The sequence below is a fragment of the Heloderma suspectum genome, chromosome 5, assembly GCF_057233095.1.
Source record: "Heloderma suspectum isolate Gila_16-S chromosome 5, 16-S_ref, whole genome shotgun sequence".
NCBI lineage: Eukaryota > Metazoa > Chordata > Lepidosauria > Squamata > Helodermatidae > Heloderma > Heloderma suspectum.
The window spans coordinates 97715833-97739936 of NC_139462.1; the positions used below are offsets into that span (position 1 = coordinate 97715833).

Below are 24104 nucleotides of genomic sequence, written 5' to 3' on the forward strand. Positions count from 1 at the left end.
GACTCGGTCACGCAGGCATGCCACGTGACCAATGAGTCAGCTTAAGCCGAGAGCATGCGCAGAGAGAGAGCTGATGGAAAAATACTGAGCCGTTATGGGTGGCTATAAAAGGGTTGGGCGTGCCACGCTCTGGGTCCAGACTGCTCTGCACCTGTTTTGCAAAACGATCAATAAAACTTTGTTGGCGCCACTGTCGCCTGCCTGGCCTCTCATTTGACCAGAAGCAAGAACTTTTTCTAACATTGCTTAGATACTGACTTACATTTTATACCCATCTGAGTTGCTCCTCTTTCCCCCTTCTTGTTAAATAAATCCTATTTTTTCCTTTTTCTATTCAGATAAGTTGCCCACTGATTTTCCCCTATATCTTTTCAGGAAAAGTGGGAGCTGGTAAGTTGTAGGCACAGAACACAATTTTAGGGATTTGTCTGGCCCTGGGATTCTTCCCCCTCAATGAATCTCACAACTGTTTGAACCCAGGTCCTATAGTTCCCTCCACAACAAGGGGTTTCAGGGAGGGAAAGTAAGATTACATACATTTCATAAAGTGTGGGAGTGAGGACAAGAAACCAGTAGTTCTGGTTAAATATTAAACTTTGAAACCAAGCAGAATGCATTCCTTACACTGCTCTGAAATTTCCAGCTGGGGTTCAAGATGTGTTCTCATAGTGTTGTGTCTAGAAGAGGAAAGAAATCAGTTAAGAGGCTGAAAACTAGTCAAATCTTGATGGAAAGCAATGCTGATGTAAGAAATTAACATTTATTCTGACGAGAAAGGGAGATAGGTCTGTAGCTAGAAAGGAGGAAAGCAGAGAATACGCTGCATGTAACATGGAGACTAACAAAGAGGAAATCAGAATGACAGGGGCCTAGAAGTCAAGATTTGTTGCTGTTGTTCAGTCGTTCAGTCGTGTCCGACTCTTCGTGACCCCATGGACCATAGCACGCCAGGCCTTCCTGTCCTGCGCTCTCAGAAGTCAAGATAGGAAATATAAATACTGAGACTTAGAAAGAAGAAATATGTGCTGTCAAAAATCTCTAACATTATTTTTGGATGTAAATGTGAATTATTTTGAGCAAGGATGGAAGTATATATTAAAAATGGGCTCAGGATATAAACAGGTATGTGCATATGGTAGTCTAGAAATATAATAGGAAAACAGGATTATCAGCACCTGGATAGAAGGGAAAACACTTGCAGAATAATGTTGCTGTGCTTGAGAGAGAGGCCAAAGCCTCACAAAGCCCTGCAGTTCTGGCAGCATTGAATGAGCATTCAATCTCCCCTGGATTTTCTTTTCTTTTTTTTCTTCTTTTTTTATATAATAATTTTTTTTTTTTAAAGAAAAACAAAATACAACAACAACACAATACACATACACTAAAATATCTCTTAAGATTGTAAGATATCTACCTTTGGCTCCCCTTACACAACAAATGCTTATTATTATTCTCTACTTCTTATCCTAGTTGTATATCATACACTGAGTTCACAGACATTATCTCATTTCTCTCCTAATTTTAACAACAAAAAAAGAATTAACCATCAAAGTTCAAAATCCACATACATAGATATCATTTTTCTCTATTTCTTGTACAAATTCTGTAAAAGGTTTCCAATCTAACATAAATTTAGTTGTTGACCCTTCTTAAATTATAATAGTAAGCTTTGCCATCTCTGCCAGCTGCATCATTTTCATGATCCACTCGCTCACAGTTGGTATTGTTTCATTCTTCTACTTTTGTGCATACAATAACCTTGCAGCTGTTGTCATGTAGAGAAAGGGTCCCCCCCCCCCCTTTTACGTGTTTATCTGTTAGTCCCAATAAAAAAGTTTCTGGCTTTAATTCTATAGTAGTTTTAATATTCTTTGAGCTAAAGACTGTATTCGTTTCCAAAATATTTTAGCTTTTTTACAAGTCCACCATAAATGATAAAAATGTTCCCTCTTGATCTTCATATTTCATTTTAGACAATTTAAACGGTGACATATACCATCTATACATCATCTTATAAAAATTATCTTTAAGACTTGTGCATAAAGTAAATTTTAAATCTTTTCCCCACATACTTTCCCACTCTTCCATTGATATATTATGACCAACATTTTGTGCCCTTTTTATCATACAATCTTTTACTTGTTCATCCTCTGTCTCATACCTTAACAGTAATCTATACAGTTTAGCAATAACGTGTTCATCATTTGTACACAGTACTGTTTCAAACTCAGATTCTGTTTGTTCAAATCCACCATTTTTCTCATCTATTTTAAATGTTTCTTTAATTTGCAAATACGAGAACTACTGACAGACATGACCTTCTTCCAATAAGCTTTCCCTTGATTTTAACTTAGACTCCTCTTGTGACAGTTCCAGTAAATCATTATATCTTATCCATTTATGCATGCTATCAAATTCTCTTCTATGCATTGCTTTTTGTGAAGATATCCAACATGGTATTTTTTGATAGAACCTTAATTTATATTTATTCCAAATTCTTAATACAGCCCTTCTTATATAATGATTATTAAAATCTACATTCACAAATAACCATGCCACCCATATCTCAATTCATATCCTTCTAGTTCTAAAAGTCTTCTATTTTTCACCATCACCCATTCCTTCATCCACATCAAGCAGGAAGCAGAAAAATAGGTTTTAAAATCTGGTCATCCCAAGCCACCTCTTTCCTTTGCATCTTGTAAAATTTTTATTTTAACTCTTGGTTTTTTTGCTTGCCATATAAACTTCGTTATATCTCTCTGCCACTGCTTAAAAGGTAAATCCAATGTAATAATGGGTATCATTTGAAACAAAAATAACATTCTAGGTAATACGTTCATTTTAATCGTTGCAATTCTTCCCAAAAGTGATAGTAATTTTTCCCATTTTAATAGGTGTTGTTTAATTTCATTCCACACTTTAACATAGTTATTTTGAAAAAAGCATACAATTCATATTTGTCAAAAAGACTCCCAAATATTTTACTTTCTTTTCAATTTGGAAGCCAGTCTTATCCATCAACTTTTTTTTTCTTGAACATTCATATTCTTTGTTAACATTTTTGTTTTCTGTTTATTAACTTTGAACCCTGCCACTGCTCCAAATTCTTTTAATTTTTTCATTAAAATTTCAATTCCCTTTAAAGGTTCTTCCAACAAAAACACAAAGTCATCTGCAAAAGCCCTCAGCTTATATTTCTCCTTTTTAATCTTTATTCCTGTAATTCGATCATCTTGTCTTATATCTCTGTTCAGTAATGCTAGAACCAATATAAACAGTAGCGGTGACAATGGGTAACCTTGTCTTGTTCCTCTTTGTATCACACAAGGTTTAGTCAAATCCCCATTTATGATTATTTGAGCCTTTTGATTGGTATATACCAATTTCACCCATTTTATAAAGTTTTCTCCAAAGTCCAGTTTTTCTCAAGTCTTAATTAAAAATTTCCAGTTGAGATTATCAAATGCTTTCTCTGCATCTAAAAAGATCAGAGCTGCTTGTTTTTCTGGGTGTTTTTCCAAATATTCCACCACATTCAAGACTGTTCTTACATTATCTCTCATCTGTCTCCTTGGTAAGAAACTACTTTGGTCGTCGTATACAAACTCCTGCAATATTTTCTTGAGCCTTTCTGCCAAAATTGTTGCAAATATCTTATAGTCATTGTTCAATAATGAGATTGTTCTATAGTTTTTTGTCGAGGTTAAATCCTGTCCTTCTTTAGGTATTAATGTTTCATATGCTGTTTCCCATGTTTCTGGTATCTCCCCCTTTTCTAAAATACTGTTCATCATATTTTTCAATGGTTGTAAAATTTCTTCTTCACACTTCTTATAATACAATCCTGATGTTCCATCTGGTCCCGGAGTTTTTCCCAATTTAATTTTTTTTATTGCTTCCACCATTTCATTTACTGTTATTGGGCCATTCATCATTTGTTTTTGTTCCTTAGTAATTTTTGGTAAATTTTGTTTATGAATATATTTATCCATTAATTCTGGGGAGATACCATATCCTTTATACAAATTTGAATAATATTGATAAAAGGCTTTCTAAATTGCCACATTATCGGTTAATTCTAATCTACTTTCACTTATTTGCACAATTGTTTTCTTTTCTTTTTCCTTTCTAAGTTTATAGGCCAACCATCTTCCTGGTTTATTAGCAAATTCAAAATTTCTTTGTTTTACAAAGTTTTTTGGTTTTTTTTGCATATCCTGAACTGTTAACATTGACAATTGTTGTTGGAGTAATTTAATCTGTCGGAGGACACTTCCCTTTCCCATTTTTTTCTTTAGGAATTCTTCTTTCTCTTTTATCTGTTTTAGAATATTTTGTACCTTCTCTTCGCTTTTCTTTTTCAGTTGCATGTTTTGTTGTATAAAATAACCTCTCATATAGGCCTTACTTGCATCCCGTACTGTTCGGATATTTGTTCCCTTGTCCAGATTCAATTAAAAACATTCTCTCAATTTCTTTTTAGTGTCATCCACAATACTTTTATTTTGAAATATAATTTCATTCAATCTCCATCTAAAAGTAGTGCTTCTTTTCACATATGCCATAGATATAGGGCTATGGTCTGAAAATGATCTTGGTAGAACTTGTATTTTGCCAATATTTGTAGCAAGCTCTTTAGTTGTCAAAATCATATCAATCCTTGAAAAAGATTTATGTCTTTCTGAAAAATATGTATATTCTTTTGAGTTTCCATTTTTATCTCTCCATATATCTACTAAAGCCAAATTGTCTTCAATTCAAAAAAACCTTTAGGTTTAAACCTTTAATCAAAAACCTTGATTACTCTTTATTTTTTTCTCTGATATTCTATCAATTTGAGGTGCAATCACCCCATTCCAATCTCCCATTAAACACCAACTGTCAAAAGTTAGATCCACGAGTTTGGATAAGAGATCCACATAAATTCCGCTTTGTGGTCATTAGGTGCATAAACCCCTAAAATCAACATTGAAACACCATTTAGTGTAATTTTAACTCCCACAAAATGACCTTGTTCATCTGACAATACCAATTCCGGTCCCAAATGTGGTTTAATATATAAAACTACTCCATTTTTCTTTTTTCGGCTTGCAGTTATAAACTCTTCACCTAATTTTTTATTATTTAAATGTTTGCTATCTTCTTTCTTAATATGAGTTTCTTGTAAGTATATTATATCTTGTTTCAATTTTTGTAAATAGTAACATATTTTCTTTCTCTTTTGAGGAGCATTCGCCCCATTGATGTTCCAAGTTAAAAATTTGTAATCCATTTTTAAAAAATGTAAGATTAAGGTACATTCTTAATTTCCACCTGCTGCTCCCTGAGTGCTGTCCTTTTCTTATATATCAGGTTGTAGGTCTGTCCAATCTTTTCCATAAGTTCAAAGGAACTCTCTTGCTTTTTGAACTGAGTTCAACTTAAATCTCTGTTCTCTGTAAGAAAAGACCATACCTTCTGGGAATTCCCATCTAAACATGATCATTTTCTGTTTCAGGGTTGTTGTTAAAAATGCATAATCTCTCCTTTTCCTCAGAAATCTTCCAGGAATTTCTTTCATGATGATAATCTCTTTGCCCACCATCTTCAGTTTAGTTTTATAGTGCTTCTGGAGAATTGAATCCTTGTAGTTTTCTTTACAAAATGGACAATAATATTTCTGGGTAGACCTTTTGTTTTTGCATATGTCGAATTCAGTCTATAAGCTCGATCTATTTCCATTTCCATGATTTTCTCTTCTTTACTCAAAAAGGCTGCTATACTCTTTACCAATTCCGTTCTGAGGTCAGGTTCTGCACTGCCATAACTTTCCGCGACCCCTCTAAAGCATAACGAGTGTTCCTCGTCTTTAAGCTCAAACCAAGCTAAGGCATCCTGCTCACGTTCGTAATTATTTTCCAGTACTTCCACTCTGTCATTATTTTAAATTCTTCTGTTCTTTGATTTAATGCATCATCTAATTTCTTAAATTCTTGTCTCAATTCTTCCTTCATATCTTTAATCTCCTCCTTTACTTCCAATACTTGCCTTTCCATCCATTTTTCTATAAGTTGTTCAAAGGTGCCCATCCTTTGTTCTATACGTTGTTCAAAAGTGCCCATCCTTTGTTGTATGTGTACTTCAAAAGCATCCATCTTTTTACTTATAGCATTTATAATATTCTGTGTTTGTTCATCCAAGGCCATCTTTTATATATCTTGCTTCTGCTCAGGTACCTCTTCCTTGCTTATAGATGTTGCTTTCACCAATAATTTTGTAGCTCCCGTCAGAGTCCCTTTTAGAGAGGCTTTCCTGGATTTAGTATTTCTACTTAATTGTTCTTTAGGCAACTCCCAGATATTTGCTCTGCTATGAGTTATTCTGATATCCTTTGCTGGTTTATCCAAATTCATAGCACTCATTCAATTATCTTCTTCATTACTTCCATTATAAATTAATCTATCTGGATATCCAGTAAGTTATTGATCCTCCAATGCCAAAAGAGATGTCTCTCAATATCAAAAGGAGAAAAAGAGATTAAAAAAGAACATGAAAAGAAAGATTTTTCATAAGCTGCTGATTTTTTAACATCAAACAGGTGTCAGCAGTACCCCTTCTTTAATAAATTTCACTCAGTCAGCCCATAAGTTGATATTATTCCAGCCTTTCTGCCAAAGATTTATTTATTTTGACTTAATAGCTTTCTCAAGGTCATGCAGAGGAAAAAAGCAACTGGACAAAAACGTAGCTTTCAGCCATATAAATTCAAACATTAAAACCTTCAAACAATGATTTAAAGAAATAGAAAGTTAATTAGACTGTAATACTTATTCAAAAATGCAAACCGTCTTAGTACTCTTTCTTTTTTCTTCGTTTGAAAGGACCTCTTGAGCTGAATTCACTTTGTAAAAGTCTGCAACTCCTTGATTTTAATTCAGGTTTGATTTATACAACTGCCATGGTGTTGTTGTTCAGTCGTTTAGTCGTGTCCGACTCTTCGTGACCCCATGGACCATAGCACGCCAGGCCTTCCTGTCCTGCGCTCTCTCCCGGAGTGTGCTCAAGTTCATATTCATTGCATCGGTGATGCTATCTAGCCATCTCATCTTCTGCCATCCCCTTCTCCTTTTGCCTTCAATCTTTCCCAGCATCAGGGTCTTTTCCAGTGAGTTTTCTCTTCGCATTAGGTGGCCAAAATATTTGAGCTTCAGCTTCAGGATCTGTCCTTCCAATGAGCAGTCAGGGTTGATTTCCTTTAGGATTGACTGATTTGACCTCCTTGCAGTCCAGGGCACTCGTAAGAGTCTTCTCCAGCACCACAGTTCGAAAGCATCAATTCTTCTGCACTCAGCCTTCCTTACAGTCCAGCTCTCACAGCCATACGTTACTACTGGGAAAACCACAGCTTTGATTAGATGGACCTTTGTCGGCAAGGTGATGTCTCTGCTTCTTACTATGCTGTCTAGGTTTGCCATAGGTTTCCTCCCAAGGAGCAAGCGTCTTTTAATTTCATGGCTACAGTCACTGTCTGCGGTGATCTTGGAGCCCAAGAAAATAAAATCTGTCACTGCTTCCATTTCTTCCCCTTCCATATGCCAGGAAGTGATGGGGCCAGATGCCATGATCTTCTTTTTTTAATGTTGAGTTTCAAACAGCTACTGCACTCTCCTCTTTCACCCTCAACAAGAGGCTCTTTAGATCCTCTTCGCTTTCTGCCATTAGGGTGGTATTGTCTGCGTATCGGAGGTTGTTGATCATTCTCCCAGCAATCTTAATTCCGACCTGTGATTCATCCAACCCGGCGTTTCTCATGATGTACTCAGCTTATAAGTTAAATAAGCAGGGCGACAATATGCAGCCTTGTCGTACTCCTTTCCCAATTTTGAACCAATCGGTTGTTCCATGTCTGGTTCTTACTGTTGCTTCTTGGCCCTCGTACAGGTTTCTCAAGAGACAGGTAAGGTGGTCTGGTACTCCCATCTCTTTCAGAATTTGCCACAGTTTGTTGTGATCCACACAATCAAAGGCTTTAGCGTAGTCAATGAAGCAGAAACAGACGTTTTTCTGGAATTCTCTTGCTTTCTCCATGATGCAGCGAATGTTGGCGATTTGATCTCTAGTTCCTCTGCCTCTTCGAAACCCAGCTTGTACTTCCGGTACACATAGTGCTGAAGCCTAGCTTGTAGGATTTTGAGCATCACCTTGCTGGCATGTGAAATGAGCGCAATTGTGCGGTAGTTTGAACACTCTTTGGCATTGCCCTTCTTTGGAATTGGAATGTAAACTGACCTTTTCCAGTCTTGTGGCCACTGCTGAGTGTTCCAAATTTGTTGGCATATTGAGAGCAGCACTTTAACAGCATCATCTTTTAGGATTTTAAATAGCTCAGCTGGAAGACTGTCATCTCCGCTAGCTTTGTTGTTAGTAATGCTTCCTAAGGCCCACTTAACTTCACTCTCGAGGATGTCCGGCTCAAGTTCAGTGGCCGCACTATCATGGCTATCAGGGACATGAAGATCTTTCCTATATAGTTCTTCTGTGTATTCTTTCCACCTCTTCTTAATCTCATCTGCTTCTGTTAGGTCCCTGCCTTCTTTGTCCTTTATCATGCCTGTCTTTGCACAAAATGTTCCCTTGAGATCTCCGATTTTCTTGAAGAGATCTCTAGTCTTTCCCATTCTGTTGTTTTTCTCAATTTCTTTTAAGAAGGCCTTCTTGTCTCTCCTTGCTATTCTCTGGAACTCTGCATTCAGTTGGATATGTCTTCCCCTTTCTCCCTTGCTTTTCGCTTCCCTTCTTTCCTCAGCTACTTGTAAAGCCTCATCAGACAGCCACTTGGCTTTCTTGCATTTCTTTTTCTTTGGGATGGATTTCATTGCTGCCTCCTGAACAATGTTACGGACCTCCATCCATAGTTCCTCAGGCACTCTGTCTATCAGATCTAATCCCTTAAATCTATTCCTCACCTCCACTGTATATTCATCAGGGATATGAGTTAGGTCATACCTGAATGGTTTAGTGGTTTTCCCTACGTTCTTCAATTTCAGCCGAAATTTTGCAACAAGAAGCTCATGATCTGAGCCACAGTCAGCTCCAGGTCTTGTTTTTACTGACTGTATAGAGCTTCTCTATGTTTGGCTGCAAAGTACATAATCAATCTGATTTCGATATTGACCATCTGGTGATGTCCATATGTAGAGTCGCCTCCTGTGCTGTTGGAAAAGAGTGTTTGCTATGATCAGCGTGTTCTCTTGGCAAAACTCTATTAGCCTTTGTCTTGCTTCGTTTTGTACACCAAGGCCATGCTTGCCTGTTATCCCGGTGATTTCTTGACTTCCTACTTTAGCATTCCAATCCCCTATGATGAAGAGGACATCTTTTGTTGGTGTTTGTTCTAGAAGGTGTTGTAGGTCTTCATAGAACCGATTAACCTCAGCTTCTTCGGCCTCAGTGGTTGGGGCATAGACTTGAATTACTGTGATGTTGAATGGTTTGCCTTGGATTCGTACTGAGATCATTCTGTCGTTTTTGAGATTGTACCCCAGTACTGCTTTTCCCACCCTTTTATTGACTATGAATGCTACTCCATTTCTTCTAAGGGATTCTTGCCCACAGTAGTAGATATAATGGTCACCTGAATTAAATTCGCCCATGCTTGTCCATTTTAGTTCGCTGATTCCCAAGATGTCGATGTTCAATCTTGCCATCTCATGTTTGACCACCTCCAGTTACCTTGATTCCTTGATCTTACATTCCAGGTTCCTAAACAATATTGTTCTTTACAGCATCGGACTTTCTTTTCACCACCAGACACATCCACAGCTGAGTGTCCTTTCGGCTTTGGCCCAGCCGCTTCACTCTTTCTGGTGCTACTTGGAAATTCCCTCTCCTCTTCCCCAGTAGTATATTGGACACCTTTTTGCTGTGCAAGTGTTTCTTGCTGGTAGCTTAAGTTTCCATATACTATCTAAGATTGGAGCTCGCCCATCCTTATATTCTCTAAATTAACTAAGAGTTTCAAAACAGCATTTCAGTAGGTGATTATCTCTGGCGACTGACCTTAGTTTTGAGCCCCTTTGCATCCTCCGCAAAGGCAGCTGTTCTTCTAAGATTTCATCCGGATGGTAGTGCAAGCTTTCCCTTTATTTTCCAGGGGAAAAAGAAAGGTTTCTCAACCTTTTCACAGCTGTTTGAAAGAAGCGACCTGTGGAGCCCAAGTCACTGCCAGGGCGACATGGCTCCTTACCAGAAGTTGTCAATCTCCCCTGGATTTTCAAAGACCAACAAGAGAGTGTAAATCTTGCAACAGGCCATGCTTACATCTGCAGTAGATCTCCACTGTGAAATTGGGAGGCCAGGTCCACAACTTTGAGATAAAGATTGGCCGCATGATCACTTCCTGGGTGGGTGATATTCCACTTAACGAAATCTGGGCAGCTTAATTTGTATATTATCCCGATTGTTTGCTAATTATGCCAGTCAAGCAGTGAGTTGGAGAAGGGTTAAGCAATCCCTGCTATTTTTTCCACTCCTAATCACCCCCTCCCATTGCAGTTTTGCATCAAGGAAATGGGCCTTTGAGCTTCTGTTGTACACTTTTGCATGTAACGTAAATGAAAACGAAAAAAAACTAAACATGAATATACAGTAAAAAGTTAACCCTCAGCTCCCTTGATAGGAAGTGAAATTGCATTTTGGTGCTCTTTTTCTCAGTATTTTAGGCGGCACACACTATCCTTTTGCTGCTTCCCTTCAGCTAAGGTTTCCAAGAGAGCCAGCCCATAGCTCTGATTGACAAGGAAGCAGGTCAGAAACTGTATTTTTCTTCTTCTTACTGGTCATATACATAGATATAATTAATAGCCTCACAACGGTTTTTGTCCCTGGACTAGCATTAGGAGAATATCGTGGTCTCTGAAAATGCTGAACATGAGGCCTGAGACTGCTCACAAAGCTATTACAGAAGCACAGTGGTTGTAGCTCCTTGTCCTGGCTGTGGTACATACGACTCATTGTGGCATATCTTGATCCATAGGTTCTGGCCTTAGGAATGTATGGAATGGAGGCCTCTGTTACAATTACACACCTTCAAAACTTTAAGGAGCTATTTTGAAATGTGCTGAAACTCAGTGTTCTGTCTTCCTGAAAATTTGGAAGCTTTCGAATGAGACTAAGCCTTAATGAGATTGAGAGGAATTAGAAAATGCCTGACTAAGCAAACTGCAAGAAGAAAATAAAGATGGCCTATTAAAAAATAATCCAGTGCTGCTGTCACTCTCAGATCCATCCAGGATTACAAGCTTCAAATAACCATAGGAAAAAACCAGTCCTTTTTGCCGATTAGTTTACACACACACACACACACACACACACAGAACTCCATATGATTTGGAGCTTGATTTATTACTGAGGCAATATGAGAGTAGACCAAAGGGAATGGTATTTCAGAGGCTAAGACAGTACTGTTGTATAGTGCTGGTCCAAAGTATTTTTCAGCATTCCATGGGGGTGGAGTGAAAGTGTGCACACACACACACCCGCCAGATTTAATCAATTATGATGTGTATGTGTGTGTGAAATTCTAAGACCTTTCTGGACAGGGATCTTATCTTTAAATACAAACTGGCTTGTTTGAAAACGCAAATCAACTTGCTGCCATGTCAAGTGGCGGCTTGGCTACCAACAGGAGCAACATACTTTATTTTTATTTTTTTAGTAAAAGAAAGAAAAAGAAGTTTGGTCACCTTGTATTTACAGGTAAGACTCCCTGCCCCCAGATTAACAGAATCTTGCCTGACCCTGAAAGTCCTGATTATCACCCCCACACTTCCCTAGGGGGGAAATGGTCCCACAAAATGGGGGAGGGATATTCAGCACATTTTTACTTCTGCGCCTTTGAATTGGGTTTAGCAAGTAACGGGACAAGCATCCCAGTCCTAAATATATGGAAAGTGGCAATCCTAAACATCTACTCAGAACTAAGTCCTGTTGAACCCTGGGGCTTACTCCAAAGAAATGGGTATAGGATTGCAATGTAAATCAGCGAGACATGTTTCAAAAGAAGTGTGTATAGGACTGCTGTGCCTATTGACTTAAATCGTCAGGCATGAGCAATTATTCTTAAGAATTTCATTTAAATCAACAGAACTAATTATATTTATTTTATTATAAATGTTCTGCATCTAGTTCTGTTCCAAGAGCACTCAGAGTAACAACACATTACAAAAGAAATCCTAGTAACAAGTATTAAAACAATTCTAAAACAGTACAGAATAAAGATCCAGAAGTGAGGTAAGTTACATTAAGTTAAAACCGTAATCAGTTCAACACTAACCGGTGCACATCTCAGGGAGTGAACGTCTTTAGGTGCTAGTGAATACCGAACAAGAGGGATTGGCCAGAGTTCCCTCCGCTGGAAGTTCCATTAGTTGCCACAAAAGAAAAAGTCCTGCTTTGTATCCTTACTGTTCTTACCATTATTATTATTATTACTACTACTACTACTAATTACATTTCTATACTGCCCCATCATATGGTGGAATACAAAGCAGGACAGACTTGATACAGGGACAGTTAATTTCTGTCACTTCAGGAAGGTCAAAGCATTCTAGCCTTTGACAAAGCTCATGCATATTCATAACATAATAATATTCATATGATGAATATTCATAAAGTTCTTAAGCCAATGCTAGGTTGCCACCTTTTCCTGACAGACACTCTATGCCCTTAAACATGGCATGTCATGCAAAGATGCAACAGGTGACATTCCCCTATTACTGCCAGGGAGGAAACACCTGAACTTGTTGAATTTATGCCTGATACACAGCTGCTAAAAGTACAGAGCTTCTCTCAGGGATAAAAAAAAACCTGGCAGCCATAGATAATAGTGATTATTACTTTTCTCTAACTCAAAATCTAAAACATCCCAAGGTCAAGTACATTTTATTGGGTATGCTTGTGTCTTGCCCACTAGAATAAAATTGAATGTTGCTTATTATATTGCCTATCTAAGTGTTTCTATAGGGGAATTTGGGCCTTGCTCAATTCTGGAGTTTCATTATGTCTGTGGTTGCTACAGTGTGGAGACTTAAAGGATTTCTTTCATTACAACAAAGAGCAGATTACATTTACAAGGTAAGCACAAGCAAGCAGTATAATACCATCTTATTACAACAGCACCACTGATACCCTTTTAACTTTAGCGTTTATTTCTACCCAGTTTGTTTTGTTACAGATGTACTTTTTCCTAAGAGACTAAAGACTTCATTACTACACAGGATTTGCTGCAGTATATGGAATGCACAGAATGAGGTTGGTATTTATTGTTTTACATCATTCAGTTTTGTTTAATAGACACAAATGAATGTAGTGGTGGGTTATTAATAGAAAGAAGTTTGACTGGGTATGCGAAATGGAATGTAAGGAGCGGGCAATATTGAAATGTGGTTGAGCTGTTTCTAATTTCTAAGTTTCTAATTATTTCCTGAAATATGTGGAAACTATGCATAACAAAATGAACAAAATGAAGAACAGTGTGTATTTATTTTGCAATTTATTGTGCAAAAAATCCCTCTGTTAGGATGGTGATCAGTTGTAAATGCAAAGCAATTACCATGTCGAAAATGCGAACAATAATTATTTTCAAGATACACAGTGCAGGAAGAAACAGATCTATGTCACATTTGTCATGATCCAGCTAAATGTAAGCACATTTAACAATGCTAATCCTATGCATGTTTAGTTGGAAATAAGTCCCACTGTGTTCAATAGAGCTTACAAGGCTACAATTCTATGCACAGTAAACTGGGAGTTAACTCTATTGCAGGACTTATTTCAGAGTAAATATGCATAGGATTGCTCAGTAAATCCCAGTGATTTTAATGAGAGAGAATTAAGTGCATGACTAATTTTACTATTGAAATCAGTGGGATTTAAAGTTGCTTAAATACCCATAGTACTTTCTTTTCTATTTTTTCTTATTATTTGTGTACTATTTGCTCTAAATAAACTCAAGAAAAATACAGCATGAATCCACTTCATTTTCAGTGCAATCCTATATATGCCTACTCAAAAGCAAGTAAGAGTTCAATGGGACTTACTCCCAGATAAAAATGTATAGGATTGCCGCTTTAAACACCTTAAATCCCATTGGTTTTAATGGGAGAATGTGTGAATTTCTCCCACTGACGTCAGTTGGATATGTTTCTTTTTGCTGGATTATGCCCATGCAAATTAAAATTAAGCTAGCTTTCAGTTTAAGGCCTGGCATTACAATAAAGTCTTTGATCCATTTTGAAGATGTTTTTTCTCACTGTCTCCCAAATAATAAATTCCAATTATGACCACAAGAGTAGAGGTGATTAAAACTGATCACTCGCATTCAAATGTTCACAGCTCGGCTACCCAGGACAGAGATGAAAATATAGAAAGAGTGGAAGATGGTGAATGCAGGTAAGAAGTGTGAATCAATCGGTTTTAACTTTTCATTGAGGATCTGCATTTGCATGAATAGAATAATTTTAAATGCGCGGCCTCTTGCATCTTCACCATATTGTTATTGCATTTCACTATCACAAGTCAGTTTAAATGGGCTCTTACCTACCTACTTACTTCTATGGAACATAATCCAGCCAAAGTTAAACATGTAGTTTAACTCTCTCACTGAAACAAGAGGGGTTTATTGGATTTATTGTATGATATTTCTTATTTTAATACAATTGCTGTTGGCACTTTGAACTGAATATGGCAAAGTGGGATATGATATTTATTACTTAGTCCAAAGCAGAATTTAAAGTTTAATTGCTTTTCCTATCTTAAAATCATTTATTGTGGCTTATAACTAAAACACTAAAATATAGTTTGTTGTGTATTGCCTAAATCAATATATTCTGAGAGGGAGTAAAACATGTTAGTCAACCTGTGTTGTTCCCCTGAAAATTATCCAGTTCCCATCCCATTGAAATCAAAGGCAAATTCCTGTTAATTTCCATGGATTAGGATGGACTCATAAAGAGTATAACTTTTCAAACCAATGAAGCTTCGGTTCTTTGCATAGTTCTGCACACTAAAGTTATTTATGTTAATTCCAGTGGGACTTGTGCATGTGCAACTATGCAGGTATCATGAAGAGCTGAGACCTTGCTGCCATCTACAGGAGGACTAAATAAATGCTATTGACAGCTGCTTTAGGCTAGTACAATTTGCCATGGCTGGGTCTTCCTGGACTGGGTTTGTATCTACAGGGATCTTGCTGAAATCTTGCTGAACTCACTCTTGCTGGGTGGCATGGCAGAAGGCATCAGATTGTCACATGAAATAGTGTCAATAGCAATTATATGTATTCCTCAGTTGATTGCCAAGTAGTTTCTTTGGCACTCATGAGGAAACAGGAAATCAAACACATAAGATGGAGTAATGCAAGAGAATGAAATCAGCATCACAATATATAATAGGACTTTTCCTTTTTTTAAAGTGTTGGTTCTATTTTTTCCTGTAACGGTGTATAATTTCAATCAATTTTTCAGCAAATGTGATGGTGAAAGGGAAAAGGAAAACGACACTGCAGACAAGAAGAATAAGGACAACTCAAAAAAAAATAATGATAAACCTGAGAAGAAAAATAAGGAACAGGTGTAAGTGTTCTTAATTTAGGGATAAGCACCTCAATATTTCATCGTAAGAATTATCAAGGCAGAGTCATGCATTATCATTGCAGTATGGCTTACAACTTTCAAATTACTGGGTCTCACACCACAGCAGCAATGTCTCTATATAGGAAAATGTATGTTGGTAGATGACTGAGGGCCATTTTACTTTTTGTATTTATATGTGCTGTGTTGGCGTGTTTATTCATTTTATATTGTTGAATGTTTTTATTGGGATTTTATTTTTATTGGGATTAAAATTGTACAATGCCTAGAGAAATTTATTTATGAGGCATTTAATAAAACACACAAACAATGTGCTTATGTTAGTGGTGGTGCTAGCATAGGAAGTTATATAATCTTCCTAGCCGATGTGATTCTTGTAGGTTAGGGATCAGCAAATGGCAGCCCTAGAGCCAAATTCCCCAGCCTGCCAAAGAATACAATTAGACTCTTCAACTGCAAACCAAGGTGTGTGTGTGTAGAGGGAGAATGGTAGTTGTTGGCATGGCACTGGCCAGTAGTAATTTTCAGTAGCCTGGCTTGCCATCCACCATCTCTTCTGAAAATGGCCGTCTATTAAACTAGTTGCTGACTAGGCCTGTTTACAGACATTATCAGTTTGTTGCAGATCCCTACCACATGGGAGGTGGGAACCATGCACACAACTACTTTCAGATCCAATTAGAATTAGTAATTCAAGAGTGGTATGCAGACAAATGGGAGAACGTTTCCCCTAAAGACCCAATATGCCTTCAGAGAAAAGTAGAGTATGCAGTTCTTATACTGGGTTCTAACCCATGAAAGCTTGTGTCACAATGAATTTGTTAGTTTTTAGGGTGTCACAGGACACACTTTTGCTATAACAAACTAATAAGGCTATCCCTCTGAAAGTTCTTATACTGGCCATTTTGGTGTGAGTTCATTTTGTCAACATAAGGGGGAAGATTATAGTTTTAGCCAACTAGCCATATATTTTGGTATCTAAAGCAAATGGTTACCAAACTTTGTTTGGAAGAAAAAATGGGCATGATTCATCCAGAGTTAAGTACTCTTATGTTCCATTGGTTTCAGCAAAAGAGTTAAACGCATTGAAATAAATTGTACTTAAGGTGCTGCTGAATTTCGTTTATGACACCCATTTTGAACCAGTTTCTCAGTAACATCGTTTTTTGTTCTGCTTAATGTTTAGGGAGAAGAAAGAGGTATTTGTTATTAATCCTTCAGGAAACTTATATTACAACTGGCTGTTTTGCATCACATTGCCTGTCATGTACAATTGGACAATGATCATTGCTAGGTATTGTAAAATAGCACAATCTTACAGTATATTGATCCATAATAAGTATTTTATATCTTCAACAGAAAGAGAAATTAATGGCTGTTAAGAATCTTTCAACAATATAATTATTATTGGCATGGTCAACCATGACCTGAGTTTGTAATGGGATGCAAACAATCACTTTGCAATGGGCAAAGTGGAAATAAAAGGTTACTCAGCATGCAAAAAAATAATCCTTCTTGGGAAATTTTAATAAATGCGTCAATAGTTGGAGGGGGCATTATAGGCTATCTAGTTCAATGCCCGGCTCATTGTAGAAAATCAGAGCTAGAGTATCCTCAACAGATGGCTGTCCAGCCTCTGCTTGAAGAACTCCAGCAAGGAGAGTCCACCCTGGTAATCAGTTCCATTGCTCAACTGCTCATCCCATCAAAAAGTGTCTCCTAATGTTCAATTGAAATCTACTGTCCTGAAACTTGAGCCCATGAGAACTAGTTGAGCCTTTTTAAGCAACAGAGAACCAATCTTTGCCCTCTTCTATGTGATGTGACAGCCCATCAGGTATTTGAAGAGTGCTATCATGTCCCCTTTCAGTCTTCTCTTCTCCAGGGTAAGCATGCCTAGTTCCTTCAACCTTTCCTCACAGGATTTGTTTTCATTGCCCTCTGTTAACTATTTCCAGTTTGTCTATATCCTTAAAGTGTGCTGCCTTCTTCCCTCAGTCCCATTTAAATTAAAGCATTGTGGAAGTAAATTTCCATAGGGAACGATCCCAATGGCTTGCATCTTTGGCTCTGTTTAGTTTGCCTGAATCTTCAGAATGCTTAGAAAAAGTATTGTAAAATTTCAACAAAGCAAAGCAAAAGGGGAAAAGAGAAAAAATTGTACCTTTTAATATATCCATTTCAATGCATGCACATGAAGTGTGTGTGTGTGTGTATGAGAAAATATAGCTTTCTAGGAATTATACATAAACTTCAACAAAAGCAGACCAAATATCCATATACTGTAAGTATCCATTTTGCAAGTGACATCTGCATACTACCTGTTCAAATGTTGAAAGTGTTGTTAGGTCCTCAATCCATTGCATTATAAGAGGTGAGCATTTATCCTTCCAAAGTTGTATTTAAGAATGGTTAATTTTAAATTCTGGTTATTTTCTTTCTTACCCAGAGCCTGTTTTGATGAACTTCAGAGCGACAATTTAGAAATGTGGTTCATTCTTGACTACGTATCAGATATTATCTATGTGGCTGACATGTTTTTTCGAACAAGGACAGGTAAGAGTATGGTCTGTTGAATCCTTTGGTCAGTTACTTGTTGTCTGTGTTGGACACTTTGAAATGCACTTTCATATACAATTCTGAGGCCAAAAATAATACTAAAGAAAATGCAATTTGATAAAGCTTTCCTTAGATAGGGATATGTGCTACAAATGCCCCATCTTAATAAGAAAACTGATTACGAACAGTTGGTATTTTGAATGGTTCCCATATCTAGCCAAGAATCTTTATCAAAGATCTTAACATAATCGGTTTTTAGCATCATCAAAACCTACTGCAATCACCCTTTGTGCCGATCATCTTCTGTTAATAACATCTCACACTGACTTACCCAATGTCAGGAATGCTCTGGCGGCTTCTCCCAGTAGATTCCAGTAGCCAACTCAAGACACAGACGAAAGGATTTCTTTTCTAAGCTTTAATCCTTTTACAACTTAACTACTCTTTCAGATGCTAATCACCAGCAACTAAAGCAAGGAACAGCAGGGTAGCCTAAGTTTCAAGAAGTTAGTTGATCCCCGTTTGAAAGAGAGTCACTTGAAGACCCAGAACTTATGGGCTAGGGAGAGATCCTCCCTCTTTCCCTTGGGTCCATGGGAGGCGGCCGTTGCTTGCGCGCCAAATGGGAGCTATGCCTCCTTTCCATGCCCTCCATCACTTGTCGCTCTTTGCATCTGCATCGAGTGTCTAAGAAGCCCCCCTCCCGCATTCCCTCACTACCCGGGTCGCTATCTATCTCAGGAATGCCGGCAGGAGGAATCTCTGCCACGTGCTGAGCCTGCAAGGGATGAGCTGGTCCCTCTCCCACGGATAGCTGTTCCTCCTCAGAATCTGAACTGCTCTGAGGCTCTATGGGCTCAGTTTCCACCCTGACACCCAACCACTCAAGGTTGCCTCTTCCCTATAGCATGTATTGGAATAATGATATTCTGGTTATTCCAGTATAGGAGCATCTCTTTATTTATGAAAATGTCTATAGCCTGCTTTTAAAATTAGAAATAAGTTTCATGGGTACTAAAACAGCAATATAAGTTGCAATAGACAACAAATAAGAGATAAAAACTACCAGTAAATGACATAAAAACAACAGTCGAACAACTGTTCTTTAAAATGTTCACTGAAATGCTGAATAACATTCTCAGGCAAATAAAAAAATCTTAATACCTAAAATTTAGCCATGAAGGTGCCAGGTGGACCTCTCTGGGAAGGGCATTCCATACATGAGCTCCACCACTGCAAAGGCCTTATCTCTGATCTCTATCACTTTGAAGATGGTGATCCTAATACCTGGGCAGTTTCATTCATAAATAGGCAGTCTTTCAGGTACCAAGATACTTATGTACTACAGCTCTTACTGATGAAAGCCCAGCCAATTATAGTAATTATGTATTTTAAATTGTCGAGTTATTTCTTTTATGTACCACACTTTGTAACAAAGCACTTTATAAATAAATTATTATTATTATTATTAACCAAGATCACAAACCAGGATCGATCTGTGGCTTGCAATCCTAGTTTGTGCAGGGAGTGCTTAAATCGCAGTTTCCTGGTTTTGATGTCATGGGAAAACTGTGGTTTAACAACCCAAGGAGTCTCTTGTTCAGCCCGTAATGCAACAGGGGAAGAGAAGGAGGGAGTGCTTGAGCTTGTCACTAGTCCCTGGAAGATCTTCATGACAACAGAATGAGAAGCACATTGGAGTATTATCCGGATTTTCATAGAATTGGCTTTGGTCCGTCAGGGACACATGAAGCAAGAAAAGCCGAGTGTGTTGTTGTTCAGTCGTTCAGTCGTGTCCGACTCTTCGTGACCCCATGGACCATAGCACGCCAGGCCTTCCTGTCCTCCGCTCTCTTCCGGAGCGTGCTCAAGTTCATATTCATTGCATCGGTGATGCTATCTAGCCATCTCATCCTCTGCCGTCCCCTTCTCCTTTTGCCTTCAATCTTTCCCAGCATCAGGGTCTTTTCCAGGGAGTTTTTTCTTTGCATTGGTGGCCAAAATATTTGACCTTCAGTATCTGTCCTTCCAATGAGCAGTCAGGGTTGATTTCCTTTAGGATGGACTGATTTGACCTCCTTGCAGTCCAGGGGACTCGTAAGAGTCTTCTCCTGCCCCACAGTTGGAAAGCATCAATTCTTCTGCACTCAGCCTTCCTTATAGTCCAGCTCTCATAGCCATGTGTTACTACTGGGAAAACCACAGCTTTGATTAGATGGACCTTTGTCAGCAAGGTGATGTCTCTGCTTCTTACTATGCTGTCTAGGTTTGCCATAGGTTTCCTCCCAAGGAGCAAGCATCTTTTAATTTCATGGCTACAGTCACCGTCTGCGGTGATCTTGAAAAATAAAATAAAATCTGTCACTGCTTCCATTTCTTCCCCTTCTACCATACCTTTAAAGTCCAGTTTTCATGGGTGACACAGTACTTCAAAGGAACATATCTCCAGGGTGGCTGCAGATTGGCCAGAACGTCGCTGTCAGGAGTGCCCTAGCTGCCTCTTGCAGTCCCCTCCAATAGCCAACTCAGGACACAGATGACGAGGATTCTTTCCAAGGCTTTATTCCATTATTGCTTTATGACTCTTACAGATACTAATCACTAGCAACTAAGCAAGGAACTGCACTGGGGAAAGAGAGCAGAGTAGCCTAAGCTCCAGGTAAGGCAGTTGGTCCCCGTTTGAAGGAGAATCACAGGAAGACCCTGAACTTACGGGCTAGGGAGAGATCCTCCCTCTTTCTCTTGGGTCCTCGGGACGCGACCATTGTTTGTGCAACAAACGAGCGCTACGCCTCCTTTCCGCGCCCCCCATCTGTCGTCGCTCCCTGCGTCTGCACCGAGTGTCCAGCAAGCCCTCTCCAGCGCTATCTCACTGCTAGTGTCACTATCTATCCCAGGAATGCTGGCAGGAGGAATCTCTGCCAGCTGCTGTGGTTGGGAGAGATGAGCGAGCTCCTCTCCCACGGATTGCTGTTCCTCCTCAGAATCAGACCTGCTCTGGGGCTCTATTGGCTGAGTTTCCACCCTGACAGTCATGTGCTGCAAACAACCTCAAAATGCTCCCAATTCGCAGCAGATCCCCCATGAGGACAACCCCCCTGCTCCAACAACAAACCATAGTTTATTAGACCAGGAATGTTCCACCCTGGGTTCCAGCTCTGGCTTGTCTCTCCCTCGACAAGCCAGAGTTCCTGATTCACTCATCACACTAAACAACCAGGGGGTGGTGCATCACTGGCTTGTTTAGCTGCTCTCACTTGAAGTGGGAGCTATTGGGCAGTATGCATTAGCACTCTACTGTGTTTCGACAACCCAGGGTTTAAAAAAACCTTGAGTTGTTCTGTGTGAGTTGGACCAATAAAAGAGAAGGCACCATGTATGTGCTCCACAGATCTCCTTGAAGGAAGAGCTGTATAAAAATATAATAATATTAAGCAATGTTTCTTCATACCTTGATATTCTAGGCAACAGGAGGAAGTAGATTGATCAGACTTTTTACCTAGGTATGGTTTCACTGGAATTCACTGCATTATGAAAACATTTTTGGTAAATGCAGGTGATCATTTACCTGGTGTTAATTTGTCTCTGCAAATTAACACTTCCTCTGCTTCTCCAGATTTCTGAGTAGGCATAGAACTGGAAATGTAAAAATTCTCACAACTTGGCTGGATGATGTAGATATCTGGTTACCTAGTAGTTACAGGTGGTCACTAAATTATAATCTGTATTTGCCCTTATCATGTAAACAAACAGAGTAACATCACAAAGTGTTTTTCTGTTTTGTTTTAGGTTACCTGGAACAAGGTTTGTTGGTGAAAGATGAACTCAAACTTAAGAAAAAATATAAGGGAACTGTACAATTTAAATTAGATGTATTGTCCATCATGCCAACTGATCTACTTTATTTCAAGTTGGGGTTGAACTACCCAGAAATAAGAATAAACAGATTACTTAGAATATCACGTATGTTTGAATTCTTCCAGCAAACAGAAACAAGAACAAGCTACCCAAATATCTTCAGGATCTCTAATCTTGTCATGTATATTATAATTATTATCCACTGGAATGCATGTATGTACTTTTCAATCTCCAAAGCCATTGGCTTTGGTACAGACACTTGGGTCTATCCCAACATTACCCATCCTGAATTTGGCCGGCTTGCTAGAAAATATGTATACAGTCTTTACTGGTCAACACTGACTTTGACGACTATTGGTGAAACACCCCCTCCTGTGAGAGATGTTGAGTATTTCTTTGTTGTTGTTGACTTCTTAGTTGGTGTATTGATTTTTGCTACCATTGTTGGTAATATTGGTTCTATGATCTCTAACATGAATGCTGCCAAGGAAGAATTTCAAGCAAAGATTGATGCTATCAAGCAGTACATGCAGTTTCGGAATGTGAGCAAAGACTTAGAAAAAAGAGTTATCAAGTGGTTTGATTATTTGTGGACAAATAAGAAGGCAGTGGATGAAAGAAAAGTCTTGAGGTTTCTCCCAGATAAACTGCGAGCAGAAATTGCCATTAACGTTCATCTGGAAACATTAAAGAAAGTCCAGATTTTTGCAGATTGTGAAGCTGGGCTATTGGTTGAGCTAGTCTTAAAACTACAGCCTCAGGTGTACAGTCCTGGAGATTATATCTGCCGGAAAGGTGATATTGGGCGAGAAATGTACATTATCAAAGAAGGCAAACTTGCAGTAGTAGCTGATGATGGAGTGACTCAGTATGTGGTCCTTAGTGATGGGAGTTACTTTGGGGAGATTAGCATTCTTAACATTAAAGGTAGCAAAGCTGGAAATCGGAGGACAGCCAACATTAGGAGCCTTGGTTATTCAGATTTGTTTTGTCTATATAAAGATGACCTAATGGAGGCTTTGATAGAATATCCGGATGCAAAGGCCTTGCTGGAAGAGAAGGGAAAGCAAATCCTTATGAAAGATGGGTTATTGGATTTAGAAGTTGCACGTGCAGGAAGAGATCATGAAGATATTGAGGAAAAGGTCAGCCACATAGAAGTAATGCTAGACAATTTACAAACAAGGTTTGCCAGACTTTTGGCTGAATATGGTGCTGCACAGCAGAAATTGAAAACAAGGCTGACACAAGTTGAGAACATCCTCAAACGACCTTTGGATTTTGATTTCTCAAATTTAGAAGAAACTGAAATAGTTTGGGACAATAAGGAATGAAAACAGTAGAGATTTGGATATTCTGAGCATTGCAGAATCTATAACAATAAAGATGTTAATGAAGGACAGAATAATTGTCAAAGACATTCCATTGGAGATGGAATTTATTCATAATACTCAATTTTTGTCTTGGTATTGATTAAAAAAAACAACCCAATCACGTTGATGGACACATTTTCAAGATCTTAAACTGTATTATTACATGTCTGCTACTTCAGACAATGCCATCAACATGTCTGGATGGTAAATATGCTATAATTCCAATAGATCAACATGTACGTCTATATGAGCAAGTATCAGCTGAAGGAATAGTATATTATATTCTATATTGTTCCCTGTATAATGGACCTAGAAAGAGGTATTTGTCAGGACTCTTCAGCAGCCATCCTGGGTTTCCAGATGTTTATTATGCTGTCCAATCGTGACAAATTCATAATTCATAGGGCATCTTAATTTCAGAAGCTTCCCAGAAAGTTAGAAGTAATTATGTATAATCAATTGCAGTGTCATGGTATGGAGATAATTTGATATAAAGACATTCCACAGTTTTAATAATATAATACTCAATGATATCTATGCAGGATTTTGCTATTTTTACTTAATATAAGTAGCCTCTGATGTATGTAAAGGGATCTCTTGAAACATATAGTTGTGTTGAATTTTTATCATGAGACCTATTCTGTGATAACCTATGGTTTTGAATAAATAAAATATAACTAAA

The 24104-nt window shown here is 38.2% G+C and overlaps 1 protein-coding gene across 7 annotated transcripts; it reads left to right on the plus strand.

Moving 5' to 3' along the window:
- The first annotated feature begins 789 nt into the window (after positions 1–789).
- On the plus strand, positions 790–24104 carry CNGA1 (cyclic nucleotide gated channel subunit alpha 1). 7 transcript variants are annotated; one of them, XM_084856839.1, is made up of 9 exons: positions 790–1122; positions 11699–11739; positions 13061–13116; positions 13202–13293; positions 14377–14433; positions 15507–15614; positions 16819–16926; positions 18082–18188; positions 21981–24104. In XM_084856839.1, the coding sequence occupies exons 4-9, from the start codon at positions 13280–13282 to the stop codon at positions 23381–23383; spliced, it is 1797 nt and encodes a 598-aa protein (XP_084712965.1). In that variant the 5' UTR covers positions 790–1122; positions 11699–11739; positions 13061–13116; positions 13202–13279; the 3' UTR covers positions 23384–24104. The 7 variants fall into 7 exon arrangements, with proteins under 7 accessions (XP_084712965.1, XP_084712970.1, XP_084712971.1 ...); XM_084856840.1 differs by having other exon boundaries at positions 823–1122; positions 12995–13116; positions 13217–13293; XM_084856844.1 differs by lacking the exons at positions 11699–11739; positions 13061–13116 and adding an exon at positions 10696–10788 and having other exon boundaries at positions 13217–13293.